The sequence below is a fragment of the Penicillium atrosanguineum genome, assembly GCF_028827265.1.
Source record: "Penicillium atrosanguineum strain IBT 20685 chromosome Unknown utg000007l_segment0_segment0, whole genome shotgun sequence".
NCBI classification, from domain to species: Eukaryota; Fungi; Ascomycota; class Eurotiomycetes; order Eurotiales; family Aspergillaceae; genus Penicillium; species Penicillium atrosanguineum.
The window spans coordinates 3,245,272-3,273,066 of NW_026623139.1; the positions used below are offsets into that span (position 1 = coordinate 3,245,272).

At 49.8% G+C, this 27,795-nt stretch overlaps 10 protein-coding genes across 10 annotated transcripts; 4 read left to right on the top strand and 6 right to left on the bottom strand.

The window, feature by feature from the left end:
- Positions 1 to 129: 129 nt before the first annotated feature.
- N7443_009438 (uncharacterized protein) lies at positions 130 to 3,355 on the top strand (the record flags this gene model as incomplete). Its single annotated transcript, XM_056889494.1, has 8 exons — positions 130 to 531; positions 581 to 1,037; positions 1,080 to 1,253; positions 1,301 to 1,576; positions 2,066 to 2,325; positions 2,381 to 2,574; positions 2,634 to 3,074; positions 3,127 to 3,355. The coding sequence occupies 8 exons, from the start codon at positions 130 to 132 to the stop codon at positions 3,353 to 3,355; spliced, it is 2,433 nt and encodes an 810-aa protein (XP_056738796.1).
- A 589-nt stretch (positions 3,356 to 3,944) lies between these two features.
- On the top strand, positions 3,945 to 4,858 carry N7443_009439 (DUF3425 domain-containing protein; the record flags this gene model as incomplete). The annotated part of the gene is made up of 2 exons (XM_056889495.1): positions 3,945 to 4,074; positions 4,125 to 4,858. The coding sequence occupies 2 exons, from the start codon at positions 3,945 to 3,947 to the stop codon at positions 4,856 to 4,858; spliced, it is 864 nt and encodes a 287-aa protein (XP_056738797.1).
- A 1,871-nt stretch (positions 4,859 to 6,729) lies between these two features.
- On the bottom strand, positions 6,730 to 8,080 carry N7443_009440 (histidinol dehydrogenase family protein; the record flags this gene model as incomplete). The annotated part of the gene is made up of 2 exons (XM_056889496.1): positions 6,730 to 7,669; positions 7,722 to 8,080. 2 exons carry the CDS (start codon positions 8,078 to 8,080, stop codon positions 6,730 to 6,732), a joined length of 1,299 nt encoding a protein of 432 aa, XP_056738798.1.
- Positions 8,081 to 8,610: 530 nt separating this feature from the next.
- On the bottom strand, positions 8,611 to 9,890 carry N7443_009441 (uncharacterized protein; the record flags this gene model as incomplete). The annotated part of the gene is made up of 2 exons (XM_056889497.1): positions 8,611 to 8,997; positions 9,054 to 9,890. The coding sequence occupies 2 exons, from the start codon at positions 9,888 to 9,890 to the stop codon at positions 8,611 to 8,613; spliced, it is 1,224 nt and encodes a 407-aa protein (XP_056738799.1).
- A 2,117-nt stretch (positions 9,891 to 12,007) lies between these two features.
- Positions 12,008 to 14,961, bottom strand: N7443_009442 (uncharacterized protein; the record flags this gene model as incomplete). The annotated part of the gene is made up of 5 exons (XM_056889498.1): positions 12,008 to 13,010; positions 13,058 to 13,317; positions 13,366 to 14,120; positions 14,176 to 14,600; positions 14,651 to 14,961. The coding sequence occupies 5 exons, from the start codon at positions 14,959 to 14,961 to the stop codon at positions 12,008 to 12,010; spliced, it is 2,754 nt and encodes a 917-aa protein (XP_056738800.1).
- A 508-nt stretch (positions 14,962 to 15,469) lies between these two features.
- On the top strand, positions 15,470 to 16,436 carry N7443_009443 (DODA-type extradiol aromatic ring-opening family dioxygenase; the record flags this gene model as incomplete). The annotated part of the gene is made up of 3 exons (XM_056889499.1): positions 15,470 to 15,473; positions 15,528 to 15,658; positions 15,711 to 16,436. 3 exons carry the CDS (start codon positions 15,470 to 15,472, stop codon positions 16,434 to 16,436), a joined length of 861 nt encoding a protein of 286 aa, XP_056738801.1.
- A 33-nt stretch (positions 16,437 to 16,469) lies between these two features.
- On the bottom strand, positions 16,470 to 16,992 carry N7443_009444 (Cytochrome P450 E-class group I; the record flags this gene model as incomplete). The annotated part of the gene is made up of 3 exons (XM_056889500.1): positions 16,470 to 16,531; positions 16,593 to 16,726; positions 16,766 to 16,992. The coding sequence occupies 3 exons, from the start codon at positions 16,990 to 16,992 to the stop codon at positions 16,470 to 16,472; spliced, it is 423 nt and encodes a 140-aa protein (XP_056738802.1).
- A 588-nt stretch (positions 16,993 to 17,580) lies between these two features.
- N7443_009445 (RFX family transcription factor) lies at positions 17,581 to 20,319 on the bottom strand (the record flags this gene model as incomplete). Its single annotated transcript, XM_056889501.1, has 3 exons — positions 17,581 to 19,483; positions 19,538 to 20,249; positions 20,304 to 20,319. 3 exons carry the CDS (start codon positions 20,317 to 20,319, stop codon positions 17,581 to 17,583), a joined length of 2,631 nt encoding a protein of 876 aa, XP_056738803.1.
- A 1,357-nt stretch (positions 20,320 to 21,676) lies between these two features.
- pldA (uncharacterized protein) lies at positions 21,677 to 24,544 on the top strand (the record flags this gene model as incomplete). The annotated part of the gene is made up of 7 exons (XM_056889502.1): positions 21,677 to 21,737; positions 21,807 to 22,360; positions 22,411 to 23,032; positions 23,086 to 23,346; positions 23,399 to 23,859; positions 23,913 to 24,458; positions 24,530 to 24,544. The coding sequence occupies 7 exons, from the start codon at positions 21,677 to 21,679 to the stop codon at positions 24,542 to 24,544; spliced, it is 2,520 nt and encodes an 839-aa protein (XP_056738804.1).
- Positions 24,545 to 26,007: 1,463 nt separating this feature from the next.
- Positions 26,008 to 26,175, bottom strand: N7443_009447 (UDP-glucose 6-dehydrogenase; the record flags this gene model as incomplete). Its single annotated transcript, XM_056889503.1, has 1 exon — positions 26,008 to 26,175. One exon carries the CDS (start codon positions 26,173 to 26,175, stop codon positions 26,008 to 26,010), a length of 168 nt encoding a protein of 55 aa, XP_056738805.1.
- Positions 26,176 to 27,795: the final 1,620 nt, after the last annotated feature.

Below are 27,795 nucleotides of genomic sequence, written 5' to 3' on the forward strand. Positions count from 1 at the left end.
TTACCTCGGACATGCCTTAATTCTCCACCAATCAAACAAACCAACCCAAAAAACCCGCAATTTCTCCGCGTTTATAAACCTGCACGATCTGACCTGAATCTGAAAACGTAGGATCGCCTAAACAAAACCATGAGTTTCACCAACCCCATAATCCCTGGCTTCAACCCAGACCCCTCCATCGTCCGGGTAGATCATGACTTCTTCCTCGTGACTTCAACATTCGAATATTTCCCCGGCGCCCCGATATACCACAGCCGTGATCTTATACAGTGGTCTTTGATTGGTCATGCTTTGACGAGACCCTCCAAGTTTCAAATCCATACGCCGGAGCCTGGGGGTGGTGTGTGGGCTACGACGATTCGGTACCATCGCGGTGTTTTCTACATAGTTGCTGCTAGTTTCCAGCGGTATAGACCCCAACAGGATGATCGGGTTTGGCCTCAGGGATTCTATGTAAAGACAACTGATATCTGGGATGATGATTCGTGGTCTGATCCAATTTACTTTGATCAGGTTGGGTTTGATCAGGATGTGAGTTATCCTTCACCGCAGAGGCATTTACTGGAAGTAACATGAATAGCTCTTTTGGGATGACGATGGGACTGTGTATTTGTCGTCTACCTATCGTAAACTCCAACCAACGCCCGGTGCTAAGCTCAAAGATTTTGCCATCCACATCTGTACCGTGGATCTGCCTACCGGACGTTCGACCTCGGAGCCCAAGTTGATTCGTGAATCATCTTCCGGCGTTGCAGAAGGGTCTCATATCTTCAAGCGCGATCGTTACTGGTACTTGTTTACGGCAGAAGGAGGCACTGAGAGTGGCCATAGCGAATGGGTTTGTCGCAGTGAGAGTGGACCACTTGGACCCTGGGAAGTTGGGCCAAACAATCCGCTCTGGCTCAATGGTGTGGAGGATGAAGTGCAAAACACCGGCCATGCTGATTTGGTCGAAGGTGTCAATGGGCAGTGGTGGGCAGTGCTTCTGGGTGTGCGACCTATGCGGCGAGGCAAAGAATGGGAAGAATCGGTGCTAGGTTGGTGACTCTCATCGCCAATGGACCAACTAACTCTATCAGGACGCGAATCATTTCTCGTTACAGTCGAGTGGCACAACGACTGGCCGGTTTTTAACGGGGGTGAGAAGATCACACTCCAGTCTGTCGGGCCAGGTCTTTATCAACATGTAATTCCCGTCTCTTGGAGAGATGATTTCACCGGCCCCAAAATGCAACTGGGATGGTATCGCAAGAGTAAGATGATTGAAACTGAGTTTGAATCCTGGCTGAGTTCAAGGCAGATACGCCTTTCACGGTCGACTATTCACTCACTGAGCGACCTAACTATCTCCGCCTCTATGGTGGACCTTACAACCTTTCCGTTCCCGCTTGTCCCACATTGCTGCTACGTAAACAAGCTCACCGCCACTGTACTTGGGAGACGGAGTTGACCTTTGAGCCGACTTCCGAGTACACAGAAGCAGGCACGGTTTGCTGGTGGAACTATTTCACCTATAGCAGTATCGGCATTCGGAAACGAGGTGACGGTCGAATAATTCGTTTTCAGCCATCAGAAGGTAAGATAGTAGAGCGGGGTTTGTGCTCGTCAACTATTGTACTTGTGGTGGAATGCGGCAACAAGTATCGCTTTGGATATCGTGAATCGAAGGACCGCGTCGAATGGATTGGCAGTATTTCGAACCAAGCTGCGACTAGAGCACCGCCAATTGGTGCTCCATTTACAGGTAGAATTACACTGAGAAAAAAAGGGAAAGCTGCATACTAACAAGTAAATAGGAATGATGCTGGGGCTTTACGCTTTTGGGGAACGACAAAGGTGCTTGACTCCCGCCGACTTTGCATATGCACAATTTCGCTAGCTCGAGCAATGAACTAGATATGTAGTATTCAATTATCAAAACCAATGTTGGAAGAACGAGTAGAACCCAGCAAACTGGTTCTGATCACGTGTTTTGTGCATTGCCCCGTAAGCTCGACTCCGACCGTCTGGGCTTTCCTTTCAATGCTCTCCTAGGACAAATAATGCTGCTGTCGACGGTAGCCAGCCATGAGTATACCCCTGGATGTCGAGGACGGCGACATGTCCCCCGAACAACCAGGTTCCGGCCTCAGTTCGGACCTCCTGACTCGTCTAGCCGAGTCCGCTCCACCCTCATACCTGCAGCTGGCCGAAAGTGACAGCGACTCAGCGTATGGTGACGACTCACTCCTAATAGATGACACTCAGAGTCTATCGGACCACATGACGGCGTATCGGTTCGAGTTTGGGCGACGGTACCACGCTTTCAGAGACGGTGCTTACTGGGTGCGTGGGGTCCCGAGCTTCGATCCACGGGCCCGCTTTGAACTGACAGGTCCAGGGACCCAACGATGATAGTGCCAACGAGCAGCAGAACCTCGCGCATGATATGTATCTAATTACGCTTGATGGGAAACTGCATCTAGCTCCCTTGCGACAACCACAGGTATTTTTGTACTGCATGACACCATCCGCTCGGCTTCTGATTGGACAGGAAATCCTCGATGTTGGTACTGGAACGGGGATATGGGCTATGTATGTGAAACACAATCAGTAACTTGTTCAGGTTGAGACTCTTTGACTTACTTCTATAGTGACATGGCCGATCAATACCCAAGCGCCCAGGTGACCGGCGTGGATCTGTCACCAATCCAACCGAACTTCGTACCGCCCAACTGTACATTCGAAGTCGATGATATGACAATGCCATGGACATACGAACCAGAAAGATTTGACTTTATCCATGTTCGGGAGCTGTTTGGATGTATACCCGATTGGAATCATTTTTTCCAGGAATGCATGAGTGCGCTAAAGCCTGGGGGCCATATCGAAGTCGTTGAACATTCTGTCGCACCCGTGGCCGATGATTCGACTATGGGTTCCGACCATTTCTTTCACATGTGGGGAGAAACAGCTCTTCAAGCCGGACAGAAGTTCGGCAAGAGCTTCACGATCTGGGAAGAGAGTGCCGATCGGTTACGGAATCTTGGCTTTGAAGAAGTCGTGGAGCACCGGTATAAATGGCCGATGAATGGGTGAGTTTTTATCCGCAGGCGATGGCCAGAAGTAAGCTAACACAAGTAGCAGGTGGAGCGATGACCCAAAACTGCATAAGTTAGGGCGATTCAACCAATTTCGACTCGATAGTGGGATCGAAGGCTTCATGCTTCGGCTTCTCACCACGGTATTGGAATGGCCCTATGTACAGGCCCAAGTGTATCTGGCAAAGATGCGCTCCAGTATCCGTGATTATAAGACCCACGCTTACCTCCCGGTCTCTGTGGTGACTGCCCGAAAACCTTTGGATGCCCCCTGACCATGACCCTGTCCCTGATCCGTCTACACCAATCATAGATATGGATCATGACTTCTGCATTGCTTTACGACTTCACTTGTTCTCTGCTCTCCTTCATATACCCCATTATGATGACTGACGTGATGGACTAAAGCTGGCAATTCTGCACATAGTTGAGCGAAGCTCTAACCAACCAGCTTTCGCAATCTGAATCAATTTAAGAAATTTAAGAAATTCAAAGATACAAAGTCGCACTCTTTATTGCCAGCTGAATAGAAGACTTTGATTTGATTTGCAGTCGGTCTCTTAATATCGATAGAGTTTGTGATGTCACAGACTGCGAAAGATCCTCATTTTCCAAGCCTTCTATAGAGATCTCTCGACCGTGGAACACCCGTACGGTAAACCACAGTTGAATACAATACAAAACCGAATCTCCTAACTCCGTGCGCATCCCTGCCAAGACGCAGACATGATTGGTGGAGACAGAACAGGGACTTGGCGTCACGGCCCGCATAAGAGGAACTCGCCTCCCATCCTCTACTTCACCTCGGTCCTGCTGACGCTGTACTCCCTAGCGACAACTTAGCCAGACCTAGCGCCGACACCCATGGCCACTCCACCTGAGATCGAGCAGGCGATCCCTGCGCCCGGCGATGAAGTCGTTGATGATTGGGCGGGCCTGACGGACCCGGCTGAGAGGCGAAGACGGCAAAATCGGATTAATCAGCGGGCCCATCGTATGTTTCTCTCCGATACTGTATGAACGAGTGATGCTGATGGATGTTAGGTCGACGCCAGCGACAGGCTAAAAAGGATGGAGATTCTAAAAACACGGTCGCTTCTCCGTCTTCTGCGGTAGTGCGATCTGGGGGCAGTTCCTCTGGTGGAAGTGTCTCTGCCAGCTCTCCATCCGATAAGAAAGGCAGTACATGTCTACCACCTGGGCTTGTGCAAATGCTTTTGAAACAGTTTGCTGAAAAAGCTTACCAGAGCTATATGCTCGGAGACCCCGCCTCCGATCAACTTCTTACGCTCACAAGGGTCAATGTCTTCCGAGCGTGTGGGCATAATTTGAAAAGTATTGGATTCAACATGGATGAAATGACCGACGACGCGATCTCACCTTTCAACTTTGCTACAAGCCAGGAGGCATTAATATCAATTGATATTTCCGATATGCCTCTTAGCCTTCGACCGACCAAGATCCAACGAACAGTACCACATCATCCTTGGCTCGATTTCTTCCCATTGCCGAAAATGCGCGACAACTTGATTCAAGCGGGCGATGATTGGGATGATGATGAACTTTGTCATGATATCATGGGGTTCTGGAATTCCCCAGAGGCTGGCAATGCCGGTTTACTGGTATGGGGAGAGCCGTGGGATGTGAAGAATTGGGAGCTCACCGAGGCGTTCCTCAAGAAATGGCAATGGGTTGTGAGAGGGTGTCCTGAACTGATGAATTCTACCAACGCTTGGCGAGCGAAACGTGGTGAAAAATTGATATTTCGCTACATTTAAGATAAACGAATGAATGATAATGAAGACACTAAAGTCCGCTCCTCTATCTTGTTTGCGACGTACAGGCGGATATTTGAATGGCGCTAATGCAAGTTGCTGACACTATTTCCTTGGCTAACTGAAGATTCCATGATCTAGGCCAATCATGTGAGAAGAGAGCTACCTTTTTTGTGACGTAAGTTACGCCCGGATTATGTACTGTATTGTATTGACGGTCGTAACATACACTATCTCAGGAAGATGGCTGCCTAGCCAAGTGAAGACTGATTTAGTGTTGACTGGAAGTAGATTCGTATACACTATGCCAGTAGAATGTACAGACCTCAAAACAGAATTTTGCCTAATCGCTCAAAGAACATGCACCTTCTCTTCCTCCTCAGGGATTCTCACCCAAATCAAAGTAATCAGAGCCGCAATGATTTCAGCTACCAGTCCAAACCACCAAACCGCTCGCAAACCCTCCAAGTCAAAATCACCGAAGGGGCCTTATCCAGTTATTTCCAATCGCGTTTGTTAGCGATGTCATGACGGCTGTACTCAAGTTGCGCACGGTCACAAGCAGACTGCCTGCACTTCCTTGGTAGGATTGGCGCACATTACTGATAATATAAATCGATGCGGCTGCGAATAAGAGATCCGACTCGAATTTGACGAGCGCAATACTCGGGAAGGATAGTACCCAGTAGGTAGTTGCTGACGTCTAGGGTAGAAATAATGCTGAGCCGAGTATGAAGGCGAGCATGGCTGCAAGGTAGATGTAGTGCCCTGGCACCACGCGTAGGGTCTTGCCCACGACCCATGTGGCTAGCATACCAACGATGGAGTTTGGAAGAAGGTAACGGGCTACTATGATTGGTGCGGTGTGTTGGATTCGTAGCCAGCACTGAACGACGTAAACTGCCAGGCTCCGGAAAAGGCACCAAATCCTAGGAAATAAGCGATCATGAGTGGTGTAAATCCTTTCTTCTTCTAAAGCCGGTTGGGCATTAGTAGACGTTCGACCCAACGCTCGAGAAGAAGAATGCCACAATCAGCAGGATGCCGACTATCACTAACGAGTAAGTATAGGATTACCACACCGCCACTGGCCCTTGTGTAAGACCGAAAAGAAGGCAGACGCATCCAGATACTGCAATCGATGCTCCGATAAAGTCGAATTGCCGGATCGTCGGTGCTTCGGTGCCCACGATATCTGCGACGGGCTTCAACGAAGGAATAGTCACACAGGCAGCGACTTAACACATGCCCGATAGTATCGTATTATTGCCAAATATCCATTTGAGATGGAATTTCAGAGCGCCACCTTGAATAGCACCGAGCCAAAAGCCAAAGGGTGAAGTGTCGGCCATAGCAGAGAAACCTTGATTCTTTCGATACCTTGGATTCTAGACTCGACCTAAAATACTCATCGATCCAGATAAAAGGACTCCCCCTGATAGTCCTTGCGTGGTGCGAATAATATAGAAGAGGATTTCCACGCTAGGCTTGACAGAGAAGACACCGACCACGTTCCAAAGTCCCATAGTTCAAAATACCGTCAACGCAATGTTTCTATGTCATTCATTTAACTAGAGGATATAAAGTAGGAATGTAAAACCGCAGCTCATAAATTGTAACGCCACACACTGATATGAGCATGAAAAAGAGAAAAAAAAAAGAACTATGAGCTGCCCCGCGATGCACGGTGGACCAGGTGGAGACTTGGACGTCAGACTCCGCAAAGAGTTTAATAGAATTCAGAGCCTGGGGATCTTTGCTCTGTCAACTCATAGATGAATTAAGCTCTATCCATTCAGGCTGTTTCTTCCTTGATTTCTAAAAAAAAACTTCATTCTGCATACAGGGGCTGCATTTGTTTATCGATGGCGAGTCTAGATCCAATCAAATTTATCTCCCAAATACTGATGAGCCCGAGCATCGCCAGATCGTGCGTGACCTTCGAAATTCTCTGCCCTAGCAGCTCTGCCACATAAGCGACCCAGTTCACCACTTTCTTGCGGTGAAGTCACTTCTTGGTAAGTCACGGTCTTCAAGTACTTGCCCACCCACAGTCCACCTGTATACCTAGCTGCACCTCGAGTCGGGAGGACGTGGTTAGTGCCGATGCACTTGTCACCGTATGAAACGCAGGTCTTCTCGCCAAGAAACAGAGCACCATAATTGGACATCTTTTCCAATGCTTCGCGTGGCTTTTGTGTGAGGATCTGCACATGCTCGTAGGCATACTCATCGGCGATTTCGTATGCTTCATCCAGGTTCTCCACAACAATTACTTCTCCCAAACGATCCCAGGAAACTCCTGCAACGTCGGCGGTGGGGAGGATCTCCAGTAGTCGATTGACCTCGTCGATTGTCTTTTTACCCACGCTTTGAGAGTTCGTGATAAGGACTGCAGGGGAGTCAGGGCCATGTTCGGCCTGTGACAAGAGATCAGTGGCAACAGTGAAAGGATCGGCATGTTCATCTGCGACGATTAGGATCTCCGTTGGTCCAGCCGGTAGATCGATGCCGATCTCTTCTCCGAATAGCTGGCGTTTGGCCTCGGCGACAAAAGCATTACCAGGTCCAGCAATGAAGTCCACCTTCTTCATCGTCTCGGTACCCACCGCCATAGCTGCAACTGCCTGCACGCCACCTAGGATATAAATGTCGTCTGCACCGGCGTAATGCATTGCCGCAACTGTATTTGCTGGGATCTTTCCGGCAATGGGAGGTGTACACGCGGTAACATGAGGGACCCCTGCACACTTGGCAGTGAGAATTGTCATGTGGCTCGAGGCCAGGAGAGGATAGCGACCGCCAGGGATGTATCTGTAGAGTAATCAGCACTTTCCCTATGTAATTGAAAGCCCAAAGAACTTACGCGCCAACTGAATTGATCGGAATATTCTTCTGGCCCAAATGAACACCGGGACGAATCTCCATTTCGAAGTCTTTGATCGACGCCCTCTGAGCCATGGCAAAGGCTCGAACATTTTCCTGCACTTGTTTGATATCATCAAGGATCTGTTGCGGAACAGACGAGATAATATTATTGATATCATCTTGCGAGAGCCTGAAGCTTGCAGGGCTCCATTTGTCGAACTTCTCGGAGTAAGCTCGAACTGATTGATCACCATTGGCCCGAATGTCGTCGATGACACCACGCACAACTGTAGGCGTGTCTGTCACAGGCGCGGAGCCTGCACTTGCAGGATTTTGTTGCTTCAACTTAAGAATCATCGTGATGGATCGGGAATTTGTGGATACTGCGAGCGAGGTTGTCTTGATGATTCTGGTCAATACCTTCACATTTGCATTATATAGCAAGCTATTAGGATACAATTGATCATAAAGCTCTTCAAAGCTTGTTTACAATCGGCCTCGGCGCCGACTCCGATCTCAATGTTGCCCCGCATTCGGGTGAAGCGTGGGGAGCTCGCGTTTCGGAATGTGGACGGAAGCGGTTCTGTCAAACTTTTGCCTCAACTCATTTCTAAATTTGCGGAAGTCTAATAGCTCATGATACCGGTAACCGCCGAGACGCCTTATTCCAACTGCATTTATCTCTTACCTGATGATTTTAGGACTTCCCGGCGAGTATTCGCGTTGTCTGGCCCTGCGCACAGACAGCTTTTTCCTCGCGTTATACTTGAAATACCGAGGTCTAACTATAGCACGCAGAAAAGTAGAGAACTAGTGCTCTCTCCATAGAATATGTACATAGCGAGCGAGAAAATTCCAAGGTCAAGGTATTTTCAAAATTGGAACTCTCAATCCTGCACAATGAGTACTCGCTTTGACCCACCAGTGAAAGCCTTGTCGCCGGTAAACCCACTGATACCATCGACCGAGTAATTACCCCAAAAGGGCGGAACGATTGCACCCTTGAGACCCTCGGGTGCTTGAATCTCCATCATAACCTTCCCTTTCGAATCATATCCCCAGGCAGCATATATAATTCCTACAGGGGTGGGCACACGTCCGTGGACCCATCCCGTCTTGAAATCTGGAAGGGGAGCGATGAAGAAATCTTTGTACCCAGCGGAAGCAGGTCGTACTACTAGCACATACTCGCTAAGTAAGACGGGTGGATAGCTACCCCAGGAATGGCTTTGGCCTGTGAACAGGTCAAGGCCGGGATAAGTACCATCGGTACTCTGATAACGTTCAAATGTCAACAAAATACGGAATATAAGGACGACTGTTCACTCACAATATACTCCCAATATGCTCCAGTATAGTTTCTATCCCTTCTTACCATCGGGCTCCACGTTGCATCCAGCAACTCTTGAGTTAATGCAGTCCGATTAGAAATGGCCAACCCCTCTAGCAAGAAACTCATAAAATATGGATTCACGATGCCAGGTGTCTCATAGTACCGTATTCCATTGGTATGACCAGCGGGCACTTGGAGGCTTGGCAACTTTTCAATGAATTCATTTCGTTGCCCTGCAGTGCCAACTCCCGCCAGAAGAACATGTGCGATATCCATGAGATCGTACCCAGTGCGTCCAAGCGCCCCGGAGAAGTAACCACCAGTTTCGTTCCAAAACAAAGATTCAATCGCATCTCTGGAAAGCTGTGCCTGTCCCCGGTAAAAGGACTCAGAGGAATAGTGCCCTAGGTGAGCTGCCATATCAGCCATCCTCTCTAGGCCAATAACCATCGAAACGGTATTTGAAGGTCCAAGAGCTTGTCTTTTTTCACCATTAAGGGTCGTTCCAGATGAACCATAGGGCGCTCCAAACAGCTGAGTGCCTTCATCCAGAGCCCGCGACACGGCATAACTCGTACTAGCAACCATCTGAGGCCAAAACATCTCCAGGAAGGTATCATTCCCCGATCGTAACCAGTAATCATAAATAACCTGCATAAAATCAATGTTATAATCAACAAGGAGTGGATCAACATTCGCCGTTCGAATCAACACGCTCTGAGTATCCAGTGGGCTGAACAGTGTATTCGAGGGTACTTGACCCGAGGTAATTTGCCTTGTAAATATCTGCTCCGCTAGACCCCAGACGTACTCGCTTTGTTGAGTGCTGACCATGATCGTGCGCGAGGAAATGAGTCTATCACCTAGCCAGTTTTCCCGGAGTCAGAACATGCATATGCATCATTTGTCTGGACGCCGTACTCGGTCAAAAAATTATCTGACATCATTGGGTTGTTATAGACCTCCTTTCCTGTGCTGAGGGTTGCTGTCACGTTTCGTATGTAGGCGACTTGATCTTGCCACGGTCAAAAGCTGAAACTTTTGTAAGTGCCTCCTGAGATTTAGGTGTTTGGATCACCGATGCCGTAGGAGCTGATGTTGAAGTTTGCAATTTGGTGGCCATCTAAGTAGACGGTATATGTGTCATCACCTGGAGATACAGTCTTGATAGTATGCCACATTTTCTCGGTCACATTCTATTCGAGCCTTCTGTTAGTATTGTGGTTCTAAAATTATTTTATCGGACTGGGACTCACAAATTCGAATGGAAATTTATCTAGCACATATCCAGGTAGAGAGATTTGGTTCTGCAGTGACCAGCCTCGGCTCAAAATGAGAGTGTGGAGGGCACCAGGGAACGATCAATATTTGCAAATGAGCCTTCTGGGTAGTCACTTGTGAGAACAACTGTGGATTGACATTTCGTTAGCCAACCCGACAATACATTGGCCATCGGGAGTTCTCTCTTACAAATGGGTCCTGTAGCCTGGATTGTATCTATTTCGGTATCAACTCTCCAGCCAGTACCACCAAAATCGATCATCATCTCAAATGATAAGGTATAATTAGCCAGGTTCACTACTTGGGCAGTTGTGGCAGGTTTTTGACCTCGAATATAAGCGCCTTGCGGGGTGATCTCCCACGTCGAAGTCTGGGTCTTTGGGTTGTAACAAGCTAGTTGCTGCGTTCTTGGTACAAGGGTCCAGATATCGGTATATGTGGCATTACTTGAGGCAAAGTATCCTTGCATTGAAGAAAGCTGACGTGGGAAAAAAAATGAACCCAGCTTTAACTTGACAAGCATATTTGGACGTACCGGACTCTGATCCACAGTTGACACAAAACCAGCTTTATCAATGGTCAATTTTCCTCCTTTGACAAGTTTAATGGATTGCCATCTCTGCGATCCCTGAATAAAGTAACCTTTCAGGGGACCGGTTTTGGTGATGTTATAGGTCTCCACTCGAAATGTTCCACTTAGGGCGTTGGCAAAAGCGAAAGGTCCATCAGCTTGGGGATTGTTGAGACCGCTAAAGAACACTGTTAGATTTTTTTTTTAAAACTTGATGGTATATCAAATGGTCTCACGTGAAAGCTTCGGTATACTTCACTTCACTTTGGGATTACCCTCAAGGTGAGATACTTCAAAAATGGCTTTACCGGCGACGTCAATTCCGTAGTCGACTGTTAATTGCAGTATACATGTCAGCCAAGCTCGAAAGATAATTAGGGGAATCGGACTGACGCATATCAATATCTCCCACCTTGTTGAATGTAAGAGGTGACTCCAAGCTGTCATTAATCCCTGTACTTTTCAGCCCCTTTATCATAGACACTGGAAACACAGTAGGAGAGCTTTGAAGGGTAGCATTTGCATCTGCAATTGGGATAGGTAGCCAGGGCAGCTCGACATTATTGGTGTCCAATTGGGACGATGGAACTCCCGCGGCAGGAGACAGTAGACTGAGACCCGCAAGGAGTGAACTAAAGCGCAACATTCTGAATCTTTCAAGATGCAAATGTAGATTCTTTCGTTAAAATTAAGGGCATTGGCTCTTATTTAAAGGGATGCTCGGAATTATGGGGGTTATTCTCGTCAATTGTCCACATTGCCGGCCTACTAGCCCCGCGCTGAGGAATATATGGGGCCTCAAATAGCACTCGGAAACCCTGGGCGTCCTGTGGAGCTTCTCCCTCTGATCCTGGAGAGCATTCTGGTCATGCTTGACCTCCTGGAGCTCGTCAAAGTGACGATCCTGTCTTCTCTTGCGGGGGACGATCAACGAATAGAAGTCCTCTACCTGCTGTCCTATTCCGCCGGAAATGGTCTATGGTTCCGCGATATTTGTCCGTATACCCATAGTGATGGGTCTGGTAGGGCTTGGGTTGATAGAGTCAGGCTTGGGTATCACATTCAGTCGCCTATTATTACATTCAAATTTCGAAGAATCTCACGCCCCTCCATATACGCAATGTCCCAGATCCCCCATAAGCTGAGCCAGACTCTGAACCAGCGGTGGTGTCCTCGTAGAAACATCAGGCCTTAGTACCTCTTGGACAGCCTGCATCGTCATTCCAGGATCTGCAAGGAAAGTTGGTCCACTGGGTCCTTGTAGTGCAGGGAGGCCGCATCCAAGAGTCACGAATTTGGAAACGTCGGCTACTTCATCCGCGTCTAGGAATACAGTTGGACCTTGAGTGGAAAGAGAAGCGGGACTACCGGTGAGCTGAGTGTTCTTGGCTTTGGATACGACGCCGTAGGACCAGAACGCGAGACTTGCGTAGTAGACCCCAATTGCAAGGAAGCCGGTTAATGAGCCGGGTGCCATTCGTCGAGCCGCTCGCACGGTTTGTCCGGCGTGCCAGATGGCTCGTCTTGAATCGGAACTTGTGATCCACTCAAGAGCCGAGTGGTAGACTCGACGGGCTTCTTGTTTATCTTCCTTTCCAGCGAACAATTGCAGTTCTTCAAGAGACATGTGGAGAAGCATCGAGACTACTTCGCACACTAATGTGATCTCGGGGCGGCATTGGACTCGAAGTTCTGAGCATACCATTCGGAAATGCTGAAGTGCTTGGTCGAGTTCTTGTTGGCGAGAGTTTGTCACAAGAGCATGCCAGTGTTTGGAGTTACTGGTAGATATGAACTTCAGCCGGTGGTATTCGTTAATCAGAGCGGAAAGTCCGTGGAGGAGAACAAGAGCCGCTAGCTGGGAGTCAATGCGGTCTTGGAATACCGATAGTTGCGACATGTCGCGGAGAAGATCGGCGAGGGAGGGGACGCGTTCTGTAGGGGTTGCGGAATAAAGTTCCTTCCATTCGGTGGCTGTCTTTGCTTCCCACAATGAACGGGCGGCAGGGAGTGGAAGTTCAAGATCTGCATAGGATATCAAAGGGTTGGCGTTGTGAGTGATTGCTGTCTGGGAATCATGGAGAAAGACATGATAGACAAGCCTTGGGGATGTTAGCACAATTCAAGTTATTGTGGCCGGTGTGATTACCTCTTGAAAGACTCTTGTTCAATCCACCCACGCCATTTTCGTTCCAACACGTCTCCCGTATCTTCCGCCAGAGGCACGATGGCCGTATAGACCGATCGGCGGAATCGAAGGGCTCGTCGAAGCATTGTTATCAAAGGTTGTAAAAAGCTTTCTGCAATTTCCGTCTTTCGTCGATTGCCGCTCCAAATACCAATATCCAGATTTACAGCGTAGGTCTGCGAGGTTCGCAAATCTCGCGTGGTACTGTTATCCTTTTCATACTACGAATTGTAAATGATTGAGTCAATCGCAAGAGGGCATTCACGTACCTTAATAGGCATATACAGGCGAACAATCTCAAGCAAAGCGTAGCCCAGCTTTCTGATCGTAGGAATTGGCGAGCGCACGGCACCACCAGCAGCCAGGGCTGCAAGAATACTGGCATGTTCACCATTTAGACGGAAAGTCGGTCCATGGATGAATGAATCCACACTGTGGCTTTGGTATTCAAAATATTGCTGAATCAATCCATCTAGTAGCTCTGTGCTCGGAAATGACTTCATGATTCGACTCATGTTGGCCTCGCGGCTGATCTCCAAAACAAGTCCAAATATGAGATCTCGGCTACTTGACGAAAGACGCTCGCTTAGGATCTGTCGGTCGGAGGTGGCAATGGCTTCGGGACTATCTATTGCTTGCGGTACAGACAGATTCTCGTGGTCGCCAAATGCGTGGTCTTGCCGAACGGGCTTCCACGCGGATAAGGATGATCGGTGGTAGGCTTCGGTGCCAATTCCAATTCCGCTATCAGCGTCGAAACGATCGTGTGGTTCAATCCCGTAGATATCTGGAGGAAAGCTCTGGGAATTATACATGTCAATCAGGCCGAAATCGCCATCTGTTAAGTTGAAGTCGTAGCCTGGATTCTCCAATGCGCGGTAATGTGTGAACTCGGGTATCAGACTGGACGGGTCGAATGGATCATTATATCGATTCAAGGAAGATATCAGTGAGTCGGGAATGAAACTCGGGAAGAATGTGCCATCGACGCTGAAAATGCCGCTTTCATGGTCGGTAGGAGACACTATCGGCTGTTATTAGTATGTCTTGATCCCGAAGATGATAGAGGACAATCGTACCGCCGTATTCAACTACCATCTGCTCGTTTTTAGCGGAAAGCTCTGGTGAAATGACCTGCTCTTGGAGAGGACCACTTGGTGTCATCATGATATTGCTAGCCGCTGGGAAATCTTCCAAGGGGGTAGGCATCGGAGAGAAGGCGACCGTGGCTGATGTGTCGAGAGGCTGATTGCCGGCATCATAGGTGTCGGCTATACTGTGCTGTGGCTCAGGAGATGAGTCCTGCACGACATCCTGCCAGTCGCATTGAAGATTTCGTTCACGGCATCGCCGACAAGGCTTCTCTTCGTCGCATTTCAGCTTTGAGGAGGCGCATGTCTTGCAAGCCTGCGAGACGCGGCTTTGCTTTGCGATTGACGAGCTTCTTTTGCGCTTGCGGTCCTTGTCATGGGCATGCCCTGTGGCATGGCGCTTCAAGAGGTCACTACGGGGTGTTAGTGGCGTGGCGGTGAGTCAACGGACGAAGATACTGACGGCCGTGCAAATCCCTTGTCGCATACATCGCAAACATATGGCTTCTCACGAGTATGCGATCGTACATGACGGATTAAATGGTCCGCCCGATTATAGTGGCGTTTACAGAAGCCGCATTGAAAATAGCCACCATCCTTGTCCTTGGATTTGACGGGAGAGGAAGGGTTCAGCTGGTCGGGTGAATCACTGAACATGATAGCATCTGGGGGAGTATCCGGGGAATGGAAAGGAGAGAAGGAGGAGTCACCCAAATTGAGGGGAAGTCGCAGTCGAAGCCGAAAATCTGGGGAAGTCAGGGACCATGTGGCCATCGCGCAGAAACCTCCGTTGCCACCAAAGCTCTCCAGCGTGGGACACTGCAGCTCACCGGACAACCTACGTTCGTGCGCTAGGCAATTGATGATCTGTGGACCCAGCGACGATCATGCCTCAACTGCCGTTCAGAAGCTAAGGTGTACAATGTGTCATGTGTCATGTGCGATCGCGAAATGCTCCGCAATTCCCCAGGTTTGTGAACGAGGATGCCGGCTATGGGGGTTTGGGCCTCATGGTTTGTCCATTTTCCCGATCAGTGTGACCTTTCAAATGAGGGGCAAGTGACCAGGGGCCCCTAGAGGCTTACGCATGCCTCTAATGAAGCGGGTTGACCGGGGTTGAGTTCAACCCATCGGGATGTGGGGGACAACTTCCGATGCCCTCCAAGGGTGTCATACAGAGTTCCGGTCTCATATATGCTACGAGGCACGGCCTTTTACAAGTTCTTTTCAGAAGTTGTCTTTTTTCAGGGTTCATCACATCTCTGTCAAAAAAATAGTCAAGATGGGTTAGTTTGTATCTCCGCTTGTATCTTTTTTCTTTTTCAACTGACGAGGAATAGGTCTCACACCGGTGCATTTCTTTTCCCATGGCTCGACCATGATGCTCGGAGAGGAGTCGGAAAGCGCCGATTATTGGAAAAAGTGCGGCGATGAAGCTCTTGCGCGAAAGATCAAGGGGGTGGTAATTATGGTGAGTAGTATCAGCTCATGATCTAATAACATACCACTAACCATGATGGTAGGGAGCTCACTGGGACTGCATGGGCGACAAAATCGAGCTAGCAACCAACCCGAACCCCGGAAAGAGCCCTGTAGCCTATGTCCACCCCGACAAATACGTCAACTACAAGCTCGTACCCGACCTTGACACCACGAATCGATGCATCGAGATGCTAGCTCGCGAGGGGTTTAACGTTGGTGGTAACACGGATTTTGAATGGATTCATGACGTTTACCTTATTTTGATTCGCATGTTCCCCGGTGGCTGCCCACCTACGACACTAGTCTCAGCGAATGCTCGCTACGATCCTCATTTCCATCTGAAAATCGGCGCTACCCTGCGTCCATTGCGAAAGGAGAACTACTTATTCATCGGCACGGGAGGTGCGGTTCACAATCTATACCGGAATAGGTGGGCGCCTATGATGCGGTTCCGCGATAACTTTGCTTTGGAGACCCCACCCGAGGATTGGGCGATGGAGTTCCGACAGGCTGTTGAGGACGTTATCATCAAGACATCTGGTCCCCAGCTTCGCCGTGCCATGACTCGCTTGATGAAGCACCCTCGCTTCCGCGACGCACATGCCACCGACGATCATTTCATGGCTGCTCTGTTTGTGGCTGGAGCTGCGGGAGACGCTGAAGATGAGAATGCGCCTGCGATGATGGGCGCTGAGAGTTGGGAGCTGACCAACATGTGTAATTCTCAATTCACCCTGGGAAGATGGTCAAATGAAATTGCAGTGTAAATTAATTGTAGTAAATTCAAGGAGTTTTTGAAATTAAAAAGCATCAACATCGTAGCGTGGCTCCAGCATCCTGTGTTGCGGGTCGATCGTCGACGCTTCAATGCGTGATCACATCATCTTTTGTACCAAGTTGTCCAGCCCAGGAACGAGACTAACTCTTGGAAGCTAAGCTTGTAGTGGCCTTTTCCAGATCCATCTTCTGGTCAAAGAGTGCCGAAGCAATGGTGGAGCAGACCTTGCGCGAAACGCTGCGCACAGCTCGGCCGCCTAGAGAGCCAACTGGAGCTGAACTAGGAATCAACTCAGTTGAACATCTGCCAACAACATACTACGATTTTGTGTCTCTGTAGTCAATGAAGGGCTCCAGGCGTTGCTCGAGCTTTTGGCACAGGGCTTCCAGGGACGAGAGGTTCCCTGATGCAAAGCTCTCCAATTCATCCGAGTCTCGGAAGACGATAGTGTCTGCAATGGATTGCCAACCAAATGCATCAAGAGATGGCTTGCAAGTAACGATTAGTGTGTTGATACCGTTTCGAATCACGGCCAGTTGTTCCATCGAGATGTGACTCAGCTGCGGAAGGGTTGAAGTCTAGATTCTAGAATCTAATTAAAGCTATTTGGTACAATCTGATAAGCTCTAGGCATTTACTGTCATGTTACTTATCTGTAATAGCGGGGGGGGGGGGGCATGGAGAATTATTATTTCAAGACATTTTTTCTGGATACGTTCATTAAGCCTCTCCCCATTATGGTGCAGGGTACAGCCACAGATCCGGTACGTAGTATGAGGTGCGTATATACACAGACAGGCCTGATTCCAGGGAACACAAGGCCGAGAAGTAAGAAACAGGATGAAACGGGAAGCAAAGCAAGAACCAAGCCCTGGTAGGATTCCGCCACGCCGATTAAATGCTGTATGGATGATCAACAAAACACCCTGGAGGGAAATTTCGCAAGGAAGACTCGTTAAAGTATATTCCCATGCTCATAGCTCGTCTCTTCGTGCAGAACAATTCGTAGGAACGCCGCCCATCAGACAAAGGAAATGTAAAAAGGGGAAAAAAAGAAAAAAACAAGAACACCGTTTGGGATATTTCCAACTCCTGCCAACCCTGGAATGAACAAAACCGAAAATCAAGCGACCCTAGATGACAACCACATCTCCCTCCGCATCCGCAGGATCGGAAGCCATCATGTCTCCGTATTTACCCACCGCAATCATCATGGGATCATCTCCCAAATCGATTGCGCTGTCATCGTTGTTAGGGGATTGAAACCCCGATTCCGCAAGAGCCAGCTCCTTCTCATCGGAAACTTGTTTCACATCAGATTCGCCATCGCCGGCTCGGCGATGAGCTTGATTGGTGTCCACAGAAGGGATTCTATTGGACTTGGCTTGGGCATGCGCAACACCTGCAACGTTCGGCTTTAGGTTGAAGTTGCCCAGACCAGGCTGTTCAGCCCCGAAAGTCATGCTTTGGAGCGAGTTGGCAGTACTGCGCATGAAGCCTCCCTTCTCCGCTTGCCAGACCATCATCTCGTGGAAGAACACTTTGGTCATCCACCAGGCACTGAAGCTAGCTGCTCCACCTAGAGTGAGACGGTGAAGAACACGATCCCAAAGAGCGTCAATCTTTTCAATGATACACTGCGAGCGGTGGTGGGCAAAAACCGCCGGGAGATTCAAAATGAATGACACCCATTTGTCAGGGAAGTTATAGTCTTCACCAGAAGCGGTGTCAACGGGGAGGAGGTGGGCCTCCAGATCCTCCGCAAGGTCCGGCTTGGCGAAGAAAGGGAGGCCCGGCGTGTTGTCGGCATCAGTCAATGGTGTGAGGAGGGCACGAATATCGTGCTTGAGGATTTGCTCCGTAGCCTTTTGGCTGCAGGCGGGGATGTTGGCTTTGGTGATCATCTCTTTCGGATCCACCAGGGTCTTGAAGTCATACCACATTTGATTGCGGTTATCGGGGTGGCAGAGCCATGCGGCAGCAGCGTTGGCTGCTTGGTTCACATCGAGCATATGCTTGAGAAGATTGGAGAATATGTGAGCGGGAATCAGTCGTGCGATTGAGACATGCGAAGGGTGAGTCTTGAATGTCTCGGCGATGTGGGCGCACAGTTTATGAGAGATGGAGCTGAAGGCGTCCAAAACTACCTTGGGCACGACTTGCGTGGTGAGAGGGGCGACAAAAGCGATCATTTTTTGGTACATCAACCAATCACATTCTTTGATCCACGGTGCCAGGTTGGGATGGGTCAACAACTTCTGGACTGGGACAGTCAGGGTGCCATGGAAGGCGGAGAAGTACTTGAGAAGGTTACGTTCCTTGCAGAATCGGAAGCTGTCAATGACCGAAATGCAGTGAGACCGGTAGAGGGCAGCGAGCGCTTCGGCAACCTTCGGGTCCGTATTCACAGGCAGATAACCGCGGATATCGGGCAAGATGAGAGCATCGTTGTCGACGGCAGGAACTTCGTCTGTGGGGAACTGAAGCATCTGGTGGATCATTTTACCTGCTTGCTGACCGACATTGTCGGGAGTAATCATGGCCTCGGCGGCAGAGGGTGATTGACCTTGGCAGCTGCATCCCGAAGGTGTTGAGTTGGCAGGGAAGCGGGGTGCGAAAGAAGTAGTCGGAGACGGGAACACGGCAGTGTCGGCTGTAGGTGGAGGGAGGCTGACGCTGAAGCGTCCATCCGCGCTGCCTGGAGGAACCGACGGTGATCCCTCGTACCCTCGCGAGCGCATCCCACTGGCGGGCCTTTCAGGAACGCCGGCAGGGACATGAGGATTAGGAGCGACCTGAGGCACAGGCTTCTGTTGCTTTTCCTCAATGACGGACAAATCGACATAGTGATATTTGGACTCGCCACGAACACCAAGTCGCCGAGTCTGTACATTGGGGAAGATAATGCGGACAAGTTTACCAAATGATGCAGGATTGAGAACCGACACTCGCTCAGTTCCACACTTCTCGGCATAACAGCAATACACCCGATCTCTTCGCACAGAACCATTGCTCTTACGGCAATTTTCACGCAGCCTAAAGCAAGTCAGAAAACAATGATCCCCAAAAGTGATAACGATATCAACTTACCAGATCATGGCGAATACCTGCTTCACCTTCTCTGCCTTGCCCCCAGCCCCTTCGTGCTTCATGACCTCAGCGGCCATCTGCTGCAAGCTGTAACCTTCGTATTGACGAAGCAGCTTCCGCAGTTCATTGTCGTTTGCAAGAGTCGAGGTGGAACCCCTCTTCTTTTTGGCACCAGGCTCAGATGCTTCTTGGTCTTCCATCATATGCTCGGGAATGTGATTCTCGATTCCGCTGTCGTATATGGCTTGATATTGAGGGACGGGTACGGGAGGACCATTAGATGCCATATCTGGCGGCAACCCGTGGTGCGAAAGACCGTGTCCGTGCATGGCATGGCCGGGAAATTCATCTGGGCGCGAAGCCATGGAATGGGAGTCACGCATATGGTGTTCCAATGACGCGCCATTCGACTGTTGACCGAGTTGGTTTCCAAAACGCATGATCATGTCTTCCGGGTTGGTTCCAAACATGGCCTGTCCCGCACCGACCTGAGACGGTAAAAACTGAGGAAACCCGTCGAGGTGCTGGTCCTGGGTCTGCTGAGTCGTGCTGGAATGAATGCTAGCAGTTGAACCACGAGACCTAGGGCGACGACCGGCTCGCGAAATGGTTTCGGATCGTGCTCGCATAGGGTCAGCGGTGCCAGGGCGGCTGTGAGGACCCATATGTTGTGTGGTCTGCGACACAACGCTTCCTTGCGACGGGGCGCGTACTGTGGATGAATATCATGAGCACGGGTTCCCATGTATAGCTAGGGGATTCTCACCTAATTCTGGAGGCATCCTGAATTGTCTTCGGTCCAATCTGGGAAGTGGAGGAGGCCCGTCACCAGGGAGATGGAACCAGAGCCTGCACGGGTCGTGTTATTTTTTCAGAGCTGGACACACGGCGACAAGACTCATTCAGGTAGCAAAGCAACACCAAGCAACAGTCGTAAAGAACAATAAACGAGAAGCCAAACGAAAGTCGTCCCAAATCCGCAGGGCTAGCGGTCGCCGCGTGGTGCAAGTCGAGTCGAGGAGGATAAACAGAGGAAGCCGTTCCTCAGACAACGTTGTTTGGCTTGGTCACGTGGCTGAGGTAAGCATTCCGCCCAAACAAACAACAAAGGGTGGAAAATATGTGACATACAACACTGTTATCCTTGAGATGAAGAGGATTTGGCACTTTCATGGATTGTCCATTCTATTATATTACTTACTAGAAAATTGATAAATAAAAATCAGCCTAGTCACGAGACATAAGGCGAGAAAGATACGACCGGGCGGGTGAGAGGGACTTGATTGCTACTAAATGAAAAACATTCAGGAGACAGGGAGAATGGAAATTAGATCGGACATCATCCGGCTATTATTTCATATCCTGTGAGCATATGCAAAATGTTTGAATATTGAATGTGGTTCACTGTTGTGTTGTATTGTGTTGTTGCTGGCCTCAGGCCTGAATGCACTTCGCGAACTCCTCCGACGTCATCCGTAAGACGACCTTTCACGGTTCGAAACTTGCTTTTTACAATCTTAGCATTGAGGAATAGTTCGTAGAGGCCATTCATGGATATTAAGGGGGTTAATGCATCCAGTGGAATTGTACTTAGGTCTTGCCCAGCATGCCGACTAAATTCCCAAAATATATTTTGTCACTCCACTGCTGATCCGGCCTCAACCCCACCATTACCAGATCAAGTGACATATCTGCGGGTCCTGAAGACCTAGGCAAATATCTGTGTATGTGAAAACGTAACGGCACACCACATGTAGGTAGCTACTTAAATTAGTACATGTAGTAATCGCCCACATGTGCATTTTCCACGATCGTCGCACTCGGCGCTCGTGGCCCACGGATCCAGGTGGATCCAATCTCCTCCCACGCGGCTTAGAGACACTGGAAATTAAATCGGAAACGGGTCCTGCACCATAGGTGCTTCATGGTCTGATGTCAGTGGTCAATAGGCCATTTGCGCCAAGCGTCTCATGCCGCAACCGCATTTAGTTCTCGTAAGGCAGTAGGGCTACTAGTGATGTCACCGTTTGGGGTCAGTTTTGGCGGGCATGATCGGGCTTGGGAGAGGGGGCGGTTGAACGGGGCTTTTGGATTGCCTTTCCCCCTCCTTTCTCCATCTCCCCTGAAGTCCGCGTAACCATGCATAAATTCAAGGAAAAGTTCGAAGACAAGGTCGAGAACCTGGAGGAGTCATTCCGAGGTCGGCCCTGAGTTTATTATCGCGTACCGCGAACCCTGAACCCCGCGCTTAAACTAACAATTCTTCCAGACCACGGACTCCACGACACCAAAGCCAAGGCTACGCATCTGAAGCATAAGGTCGGCAAATTTTTCAATATCATCAACCCTAATCACCGCCATGATGAGGAACATGAGCAGATTACAGACGCGAAACGCTCTAAAATTGCGGAGTCCCACCGGTTCGGCTCTTTCGCACCTATTCGTGAGGGGAACAACCTCAAGTGGTATGTCGATGCTCTCGATTACCTCTGGGCAGTCTCAGAAGCCCTAGAAAAGGCGACCGAGACTATCTACATTGCCGATTGGTGGCTCTCACCGGAACTGTTTATGCGTCGCCCGCCCGCGGAGCACCAGGAATGGCGTCTGGATCACATCTTGAAACGTCGCGCGGAAGCAGGTGTCAAGATTTTTGTCATTGTGTACAAAGAAGTCAATCAGGCCTTAACCTGCAATTCTGCACACACCAAGCATGCGCTGCAGAATCTTTGCCCTGAGGGCACCCCCGGCCATGGCAATATTCGAGTCTTGCGCCATCCGGACCATAATGTCTTTGAGAACGCTGCTGACATGACTCTCTACTGGGTATGTTTCTTAAGGTGCTGGAGCTTCTGCCAGTTTTTAACATGGAATAGGCTCACCACGAGAAATTCATCGTGATTGACTACGCCATGGCATTCATCGGAGGCATTGATCTCTGCTTTGGCCGTTGGGATGCTAATCAGCACGCTCTCGCCGATGTTCACCCCGGTGGCTTAAAAGATGACATCTTCCCCGGTCAGGACTTCAATAACAACCGTATCATGGACTTCCAGAGCGTCGATGACTGGCAGAGCAATGAGCTGAGCAAGGCGGACTTCGGCCGAATGCCGTGGCACGATGTGGCCATGGGTCTGATCGGTGACGCTGTTTACGATATCGCAGAGCACTTTGTACTCCGTTGGAACTTTATCAAGCGTGACAAGTACAAGCGCAGTGATGATGTGGACTGGCTACTGATGGAGGGCCGCACTGGAGATGACGAGGATATAATTGCTGTGCAGCGACCCAAGTATCCTTGTGGAGAGTATATTCAGCACCCTCTGACGCCGCTTTCTGGAAAGCCTCACGGTCAGCAGGGTACTGTTCGGGCTCAGATTGTGCGAAGCAGCGATGACTGGAGCAGCGGTATTCTGAACGAGCATAGTATTCAGAATGCATACTGCGAGACTATTCGTAACGCCGAGCACTTTGTCTACATCGAGAACCAGTTCTTCAGTGAGTTCACTATTAGTATGAAAGATGATTTCAATTGACTGACACTATTTTAGTCACTGCCACCGGTGACCAGCAGCATCCGGTTTACAACCAGGTCGGCCGTGCTATCGTTGATGCCTGCGTTCGTGCCGGCAAGGAGGGGCGCAAGTTCCGAGTCATCATCGTTATCCCTGCTATTCCCGGATTCGCCGGTGACCTGCGTGACAATGCGGCGACAGGCACCAGAGCCATCATGGACTACCAGTACAAGTCAATCTGCCGCGGCGAAAACTCGATCATGGCTCAGATCAAGAAAGAGGGAGTGGACCCCACACGTATGTTTCGATTTGTTGCATGATTAATCTGTGATACTGACTGTTCGAACAGAACAAATTTTCGTTTTCGCTCTGCGTGCTTATGACAGAATCAACAAGACCCCTGCTCTCGAAGAGCTTGAGAAGAAGGCTGGTGTCAACTACCAGGATATTCAGCGTGGTATCGCCGAGTCTATCATGGGCGAGAGTGTCCACCCGTCTGTTGGCAATGAAGGCGATCGTAATGAGAAGGACTACAGCAGTGACTCAGCTGAGAAGCAAGAAACCTTGCGCAAGTTGGAGAAGTTCGAGGAACAGGTTGAGCAGCGCAAGGCGCAGCAGGGCGATGCGAGCTGCGATTCGGTGTCTCACACTACCATGCTAAATGGTGGCAAGATGGTCGATGAGATCTGGGAAGGTGATCCCGAGGCGGAGAAAGCCAATTTTGTCCAGGAGGAGCTGTATGTGCACGGCAAGGTTTGTATTGTCGACGATCGCGTGGTGATTTGCGGTAGTGCCAATATCAACGATCGGGTAAGTGGACTCCAACAGCAAATATGTGACTCGGCTGATTTGTGGCGGTATAGTCCCAGCTTGGCTCGCATGATAGCGAACTCGCGATCGTGATGGAAGATCAAGATTTCATCGAGAGTCAAATGGATGGTAAGCCATACCGTGCAGCTCGCCATGCAGCGACTCTTCGTCGTCAGCTTTGGCGCGAGCATCTAGGCCTGCTGCCCGTACAGGAATACGATGCTTCAGGTCACCCGAACTCGCAACCTCCAAACGTCTGCCCCAACCAGATCTTAGAAGGCGCCGAGAACGAGCTTGTCGTCGATCCGCTAAGCGATTCGGTCTGGAACACCTGGACGGAGCAGGCTAGCGTCAACACGGAGACGTATCGGGTCCTCTTCCGTGCGGATCCGGATGAGAACATAAAAACTTTTGAGGATTACGATAACTTCTGTCCGCGTGGGACGAAACAGGGCCACCTGTTCGATCCGTATATGCCGGTAGCTGAGGTGCGTGAGAAATTAGATCGTATCAAGGGCCACTTGGTGTGGCTTCCACTGGATTTCTTGTGCGACGCAGAGATGGCCGAACCTGGGCTGGCTGTGAATCAAATTACCGAGGTGAGTATTCTCGATCGTCTGCCTGTGGATCGGTGTGGGGTTTCTCGATTCGGTGCTAACATATTCGCCAGAGCATTTACACCTAGCCTTTGTTTTTCTAATTAACCATAGTGCGAAGCTATAGTTTAGTTTTCGTGTGGACATATCTTCCAAGTTCTGGTTCTATTCTCGTACACAAGATCCGATCGACTGCCCAGGTATAGAGTTTACACTCGTACTGGCAGGAAATAGTCCCCAGAACCATGTCCCTGGATACCCTGGAAACGCAACTAGGGGATCAAATCAATTCGCAACAGGCTACAGGCATAGTCTAAACCCACATTGCCTGTACAGACCGTACTTTTGACCGACCCACCAACGCCTCCACATTCCCAGGACCAGCAGCTGGTCCTTGCGTGGTGCTTTGGAAAGTGGGGGCTTTGGACACAATAGAGTTAGCGGACCCAAACCCCTGGAAATCCTTAATGCCATTTGCTCTTGGGGACCTTCGCTTCCGGTACAGCTGAACTAGCACCAGCCGTAGCGCCTCGCGAACACAGGGTGAACGATAATAAATTGACCGCTAGGTGCGTGCACACAACAAAGTACGTCTCCGACCCGCGGTAACGCTTTATCGGCGCAGCCACCATTGTCAACCCGAAGCGGTTCTCCGTCTGATAGTACTGGTCGAGGGCATGATTGCCAGCCTCTCCTTGGCGTCATCGCAATTGCCCGAACACACAGATGGCTGAATCGGTGGCGTAGAATAATGGGGCGGCAGGACGAGCCGAATGGTTCTAGCTTCTTAGGGGATGCGCAAATAGTATCTCGGCATTGCTTTGCCGGGCCCGCACCATGACATTCCGTCACTCAAGGGAGGAAAAGAGACCCTGCATCCCATCCCACCTCCCAATGTAAGGGAACGATCGGCCTGGCTCGATGCCGTTGCGTAGCCATTGCAATCAATCACGATCCAGCAGCCTCGAGCCGGACTGTCAGTTCTCGATGCGTTCCACCCAGCTAGACAGTCTTGTAAGAACTAAAAATAATTGTCTAGCCTCAACAATTCTACGTGGTAGGACTTGGTATGTCAAAATAGTGTCTAAATTCTGAACTCTGAATTCTCCACCTCCCTAATTGTAACCTTGACTTGAGATAGAATGTCTCGGACGCCATGACCATGATTCCAGGGCAAAAGATATGCAAGTCCACGAAAATAGTAAACAGTAGAACCCATCTAGTCCCGATAACGAAAAGACAAAAAGAATTGAAAACTCCACCCAGATGCAAGACCTAAACCCATCGAAACTTTTAATAGCCGACCGTTTTTTTGGAACCGATCAAATGCGCACACGTCGCCAAACGCAGCCAGGAAAAAACGAGAAGCAGAGAACAAGGTGGGCTGAATGAGGATTTGTGAGATTGCGTGGATGGGATACCCTTGCTCGGGTTCATGCAAGAGGCTGAGGGCCAATGCGGTCTGCTAAACGAAGATTAGCGAACCAACGCGGTTGTTCGAATTGACTTTGGTCCACCGCCATCAATATCAGATACTCACGGAGATGTACGTTCACGCCTTGGCATTGTGGCAAGCATTGCACCGACAATGGCCGCAGATCTTGCAGCGCCAGATAGCCACAAAGGGGCCCGAGTTGCAGTCGGAGCAGCGCCAGGTCAGGATGTTGCCGTTCGTCGCTTGCACGATGGCGAAGACATGCCCGGAACACTGGTTGGCCATTGTGGACTGAGAGATGGCAATTGAGCTGGGTAAGCGTTAATGGGAGCCTCATATAGTGTTCGACCCGGCATCCTGTCACCTACCAAGCTAGGGAAACGATCAAGGGCCCGAGTGATTGGGAGCGTGTCGATCACCGGAGATGTAATCCTAGGGTATGGCGTGAAAGAAAGAAGAGATTCAACGTCGAGTGAAAGACAAATTCAATGGCAGAGAAGCTCAATGGGTCGAAGTCGCTCGAGAGTGTAGGATGGGAATGAAAGATGGAATACTTCATGAGCCGCCGGGCCAGGCCATTATATACTCTTCTCTATCAACTTTTCGATCAGGATGGAGGGGGACACAACAGAGGAGGGTAGACAGAAGATAGATCCTGGAGCAAGCCAGTCCACGACCAAAGAAAGCCCTGAATGGTCTGTAAACTGCCGATGACGCACCTACCCGGCTTGATTGGTGAGAGTCTCCAGGGTCAATAGAGAATGGAGAGGAAAAAGAAAAGAAAAATAGAAAAGAAAAATAAGGAAAAGGGCAAATCGAGAGTCTAAGAGATCTAGGATCGATGCAGGAAGGAAATTCGAAAAGGGTAAAGGACGAAGGAAACAAACTGGTCCTCCCCGAAGCTCATCGTGTATGACGGGGGCTGCATCCTATGAAATTTAGGCGAATGCGTCAAAGAACCCGGGAGATCGTAGTTCGCGTCCTCAGCTGCATTCAAAAGTCGGCAAGGATCGAGATCATAGTCCATCGGGGGGATGCCATTGGCCTGAATCGATCTAATCAGGAAACGACCTTGGTTCGGGAGGCGGGGGGATGGGTGAGCAATAAATTTGATTTTCCCAGATCGACTCGTGTACGTCGAAGGGGGGGGGGGAAACGAGACTAAGTGGATCCGGAGCCTAAGCTAGGGCGTCTGTGGCAGAGCCGAGTAGGAAAGGGACAGGTCCCAGCAGGGTTTGGTATGAGATTTAGAAAGTTTAGTCAGAACCATAGGCGCGCTGAACCCGCGGAAACCAAACTGCTGGGACCCGAAAATAGTAAAGGATCGTCGACGCGCCTGCACCTATCTAGCAACCAATATCGAGTAGCAAAAGACATTTCCGCCGATCTGAGCCGATCGCGGGCGTAGGCATCCCAGCAATTTGGGTTGGGTCCGATCCCTGGTATTCCCAAGATCCTAGTCAAGGAACATACACACCAAAAACACAAAAGTACTAGTGACAAGTATTCCCCGGCTATTTTTGACTTTTGCTCTGCCCCTGTTGCTCATTACGCTGAATAGAGTTGATGTATCAACCCCTCGACGCTTGGACCAGGGCCTAGTTCTCCGGTTCTCCACATGGCACCCTGACAAAAGTCCCTTAGCCTCTTCTTCTAGCCTGTCGGTATTTAGTGTTTTTTTTATTTAGTTTTTTTTCATTTACCTTTCTTGCTTTTTGCTTTTGAACTTTACCTCTCCCTTTCCCTATTTGCCTTTTTTAATTCTTTCGGTTTCAAACAGCGGCAGCCCGGAGATGAGTGGCGAGTGACAAGTGATGAGTCCCGCAATCCCGGCTCACATGACGATCACGGAAGTGCGCGCCCGGCGTTAGTCTCGGTCTGTCGTTTTGGGGGGTCCAATTGTAC